The following is a 4,972-nucleotide window of genomic DNA, read 5'->3' as shown; positions in this document are numbered from 1 at the left end:
GTTCAGCGTATCGTGCAGTGCCTTCTCATTGGATGGGCAGACTGGCAAAGGTGGCGTGTAAGCCCAGTGCAAACCCCAGCGCCTGATCCTTTCTGGCTGCGACATAAAGCAGAAATAGGGAATACTCACACACACTTTTAAGCTCCAGAGGGAGAGCAGGATAGCCATTCCTCCCCTTATATGCACCCCCATCGCCTGGTGGGCACATAGAGCTGCCCCCCCCAGCCTCATGATAGATTGTGAGCATTGCTAAAACCCAGCAGGTCCGCTCTGCAGGGAGGAAAGGCCCAGCCTCCCACCCACTCAAGGGTTAAACCTGAAGGGCCAGTTTGGTCCAGTGGTGAAGGAACCAGAGTAGAAAGCGGGAGATCCTGAGTTCTAGTCCTGCCTTGTGTGTGAAAGCCAGCTGCGTGACTTTGAGCCTGTCACACTCCCTCAGCCCAACCCGCCTCACAAGATTGTTGTTGTGGGGAAAATAAGGGGAGGAGGGAGGTGTGTCTGATATGTTTGTCACCTTGAGGTATTCCGTAAAAATAATAAAGGATGCAAAGAAATAAAGTCCAAGGCTTGGGGGTCTCTTTCAACTCAATCAACAGAAGCCCCCGGAAGAAAGATGGGCTGCAATATGCTAAACCCCATTTATTTTGCAAGTTGCAACCACACCTGGAGGGTTCGAGGCCTCTGGCCCATAATAACCACTCATTTCCTAAATAGCCACTCATTTTCTTTTCTATAAACTAGACTTTATTACAGTACAAAAATATCAGAAAAAATAATAAATTAAGTTTCAGGTTTACAGCACAAAAATACAGCTAGTCCTACATAAATAAATAAGTGTAAAGAGCTATTTACAAGAATCCTACAGTAAGCAAGAGAGGCAGCCTTTTTCTCCATTTTCCTGAGAATGCAGAATAGTACCAATGACCCACAGCTCTCCTCCTCTTCCTCCTCCTCCCTTTAAAGTCCGGCAGCAGAATCCGTGGGCAGGCCTTGACCAAAGGGGGCCTCCTGGCCACAGCAGCTTCAGCCTCGTGAAGTCGGAGAGTGTTAAAGACGTGACAGACTCGGGGTGGGGAGGTTCTGTCTTTTTGGCAGGTGCCAAGTGGGAGCAGAGCCTTCACATGGATGGCAGCCAGTGATGCGGAAAGGGCACAGACTCCCCCATAGCTTGCTTCCTGACAACAAGGGCTCCACGTTCCCCCAATGTGAGTGCTTGCTTCACCCAGCCCTTCCTCGCCCAGCTGCACACCAGCAACCATTCCAGCTGTCTGGGACAGGCACCCGAAAGGAGCTGTGGGGAGGAGGCCGGGCAAATGCAGGGGTCTGGCAACAAGAACCCCCAATCCTCATGACTGGTACAGAGGGACAGGGCCTGCCTCACCCAAAGGCTGAGGCTGCCCCAGAGCGGAGGGGTTCAAGGCTGGGAACCTGGTGAGCCCAGTGCAGAAGAGCTTCCTCTGGTGATGGACAAGAACATAGGCCTGGTTCCGTTTCTGTATTAACCCCACCCAATTGGGGGGCAGGCAACACACATGCCTGTGGGGCTGGGCAAGAATATCCCTCCTCCCAAGGCCCAGGACAGCCTGAGAGGGGTGGGTGGATTGATTTAATTAAAACGGGGAAACCCCTCAAAGAAAGTCATCAGTGGAGCACAGTTGAGGCAGGCAGGGGGCCCCATGGGGTCCTGAGAAGGAATCCACTGGATCCATCACAGCTGGAGACTCCGTGCCAGAGGGAACAATGGGGCTCATCTGCAGCTTCTGGGGCTGGAAACCAGACACAGGGTGAGGGGAGAGTCAGTGTACCCAGGCAGGCTTTCAGAAGGCAGCTTAGCTGACCCAGGCCCCCTTCAACTCCAGCTGGGCAACCAGAGGCCGAGACCGTGCCATCCCCCTGCCCAACAGAACCAGGCCGGGCCTTCTGATCTGGGTCTCCACCTGCACTGACCGTCCGGTTTCTTCCAGGGGGCAGGAGGGGCCACCCCTCCCCCCGAGGGGCCTGGCTTGCAAAGATCCTCAGGACAGGAGGTGAGGCTAAAGGTCCACATTGAGGTCCTCCTCCTCCCTGTCACTATCCTGCCTGTCCAGCGGGCCAGAGGGGGCCGTCCGTGTTGCCCCGAACTGTGAGGAGAGCTTGGCCGCCTTCTGCTCCAGGCTCTGCTTGCGCCATTTGATTCTGCGGTTCTGGAACCAGACCTTGACCTGAAACGAGAGCGGGAGGGAGCCCTGAACCCCAAGCATTCCCCGGTCCGGCTGGGCTGCTGGAAGGGGGCTCAGCAACGCCTGGAGGCCCAAAGATACCCCACATACTAGAAAAGAGCAGCAAAGTGTGCTTCTAGACCTCACTGAGGAAAGGAAGCAAAAGATGGGAACAGGACATTAGTATCCAGGTCCAGACACAGCTCTGGGGACAGAGGGAGCCTCCCAGATCTTCGCAGGACTTTGAGCCCCCATCGAAGAGCCGTTATTCTGCCCAATTTCCCTTAATTTATTTATGTCATTTATCTGATTTGTACGGCTACCGATCTCATAAAAAAGTGCCTCTGGGAAGGGTACAATTCCTCATCAGGCCAGCAAGAGGCAGGGAGAAAATGGGCCCCGTTTTTGATAGAGACGCGTGTTGATGGTCCCCCTTGTGCTGAATTTATGCTGATGAGCAGAGTTCCACTTTTTACTCTGCAGGAAGCCAAGTATGAACAGCCTCACGTAGCCACTCCTTCCAAAACCTTTTCTGCCGTCCAATTGCTGTATCTAGACAACTAAGTCAGAACAAAACTAATTCTGCCATCAACATCAGAAGCTCTGCAGGTGGCATTAAGTGCTTTGTTTGTTCTGCCAATTTTACTATTTATTTCCAGGTAAATAAATAGTTTATAATAGGGTTTTTTTTGGGGGGGAGGAAAAAAAATCAGGCCTGGCCATCATCTTTGACAAGCACCCTTCAGTCTAAAAAGTAAAAGGTCTAAAGAGGGAGCCCTCAATAGTTGGTTGGCCAACAGAGACGGAGTAGCACTCTCTGTGCTGCCCGGAGTGACAGCAGGGACTCCATCATCCCTTGAGGATCCTGCCAGTTTCTGGCTGGTGCTTTCAGAGGAGGGCACCCTGCTTCCTCCTGATGTGAGAGACTTCTGGGAATCCCCCCAACAGAGGGGCCCCGAGGGGAGGGGGGCTCCCTACCTGGGTCTCGGTGAGCTGCAGGGTGGCTGCCAGGTCCAGGCGCTCCGAGCCCACCAGGTACTGCTGCTTCAGGAACTCTTTCTCCAGGCGCTCCAGCTGCTCCGGGGTGAACACGGTGCGAACTCGCTTCAGCTTGCAGGGACCTCCGGGTCTCCAGGGAAGGGCCGGCCCCAGGGAGCCCGTGCACCGCGAGAATTCCAGGCCTGCAATTGCGAGGGGAGGCGGAGAGTGACCCGGAGCCGGGAGGGAAAGCGGACTGCAACCCCTGCCCCGCACCAGCTTCTCCTTGCCGGAGCCTCGGAGAGCTGCTCGCCCGACGGCCTTTCCCGGAGGTCCTCCCGGCCACAAAGCCCGGACGCCGTTTTCTGCTGGATACTGGATCAGGATCACCGCCGCGCACCCGCCTTCCCCCCCCCCACCTCTTTGCCGCATCCGTCAGTGGCTGGTTCCGCCTGGCGGCGGGAGAGGCGCGGCTGAGCCCGATCCGGACGCCTCTGCCTGGACGGCTCCCACCCGCTACCTGGAGAGGCTCCCGTGCTTTAAAGGGGCAGCAGGAGCGCGCTCTATAAGGCCGTGGAGCCTCCAGGTTCACCCGCAGTCTACCTCGCAGGCTCAGGAACAATCGCGACGGACGGGCCTCGGGGGCCCCCCGCGCGCAGACCGGGCGGGCGGCTTCCTCACCTGGCCTCTTGCAGGCGGGCGCGGCGCACCGGCAGGTCGGGGCCGAGAGGAAGGGCTGCTGCGCGGCCAGGTACAGGGCCGGGAAGCGCAACGCCGCCGCCACGCAGCCGAAGTGCAGCGCGGGCGAGGAAGAGGCGGCGGCGGCCCAGGTGCCGGGAACCGGCGACTCCCGACGGGGCGGCTCCGACCTGGCTAGCAGCGACTCGATGTCGAAGCGGCTCCTGGCCTTGGAGGGCGGCGGCTGCTGGGGCCGGCGGGGCAGCAGGGGCGGCGGGGCGGCGGCGGGGTCCGGGGGCGGACTGCGCAGCATCCTCGGACGGGGCGCGGAGTCTGCGGCGGGGCGGGGGCGCCAGGGCCTTATAGGGCAGCGAGGCAGGCCCGCGGAAGGCCGGAGGGCGTGGCCCGGCCCGGCCTGTCCAAAGGTTCGCGGCCCCGGACCGCCCCGGCACAGGAGAGGCCGTCGGGCAGAGAACGCCGGCTTCTCTCCGGGCCTTGCCCAGCGGTGCTGAGAGGACAAGGGCAGGGCGGAGCGGCCGCGGCGGGCCCAGGGCCCGGAGCTTCGCGCGGGTGGAGGCTTCGAAGACGGCGCTCCGAGTCCCAGCCTGAAGCGGTGCCAAGCCCTGGCGGTGCCCGGCGGAGAACCGGGGCTCCCTCCCTCTTTTCCGCCTCCCCGGCGCATTGGGCTGGCGGCCTTGGGACCGGCGGGCGCTTGGGGCTGGGCGGCTCGTGTATCAGGGTGACCCCCGGAGGCTTCCGCAGTCACGGTGTGCAACCCAAAGTCATTCCGTCCATCCACGTTTCATTGATTTTCAGCGTTATGGATGGCAAACGACCCAGCGGTTTGGATTCTGGCCCCTCCCCCTTCAGTCAGTGCCAATAAAGGCAGGTGGCCACGCTGCTTCTCCCGGGGAGGAGGGGGCCGCCACTGAAGAAGCCCCTTTGCCTCGAGTGGTGGCCCAATCTTGGTGGGGGTGCAGGATTCCTAGATGAAAGAGGCACCAACTCCTTGTGAGGCCCAGGGCACTTCGAGGCCTCTCCCTGTTCCTTTCCACCTAAAATGGGAAGGTGAGTTTTCCAGCTTCCCAGTCTAGCCTCGGATCTCCTAGTGGTCTCCA

The 4,972-nt window shown here is 59.3% G+C and overlaps 1 protein-coding gene across 1 annotated transcript; it reads right to left on the bottom strand.

Annotated features, from left to right (window-relative positions):
* Nucleotides 1–721: 721 nt before the first annotated feature.
* Nucleotides 722–4,202, bottom strand: LOC148112526 (homeobox protein not2-like). The gene is made up of 3 exons (XM_087874474.1): nucleotides 3,858–4,202; nucleotides 3,177–3,379; nucleotides 722–2,201 (listed from the first exon to the last, which is right to left on the bottom strand). The coding sequence occupies exons 1-3, from the start codon at nucleotides 4,165–4,167 to the stop codon at nucleotides 2,034–2,036; spliced, it is 681 nt and encodes a 226-aa protein (XP_087730600.1). The 5' UTR covers nucleotides 4,168–4,202; the 3' UTR covers nucleotides 722–2,033.
* Between the last annotated feature and the right edge of the window lie 770 nt (nucleotides 4,203–4,972).

Source organism: Pantherophis guttatus, chromosome 8, assembly GCF_059756535.1.
Source record: "Pantherophis guttatus breed Tessera chromosome 8, ASM5975653v1, whole genome shotgun sequence".
Classification (NCBI taxonomy): Eukaryota; Metazoa; Chordata; class Lepidosauria; order Squamata; family Colubridae; genus Pantherophis; species Pantherophis guttatus.
Note: the sequence above shows the minus strand (reverse complement) of the source record. Positions and strands in the feature narration are given on the sequence as shown.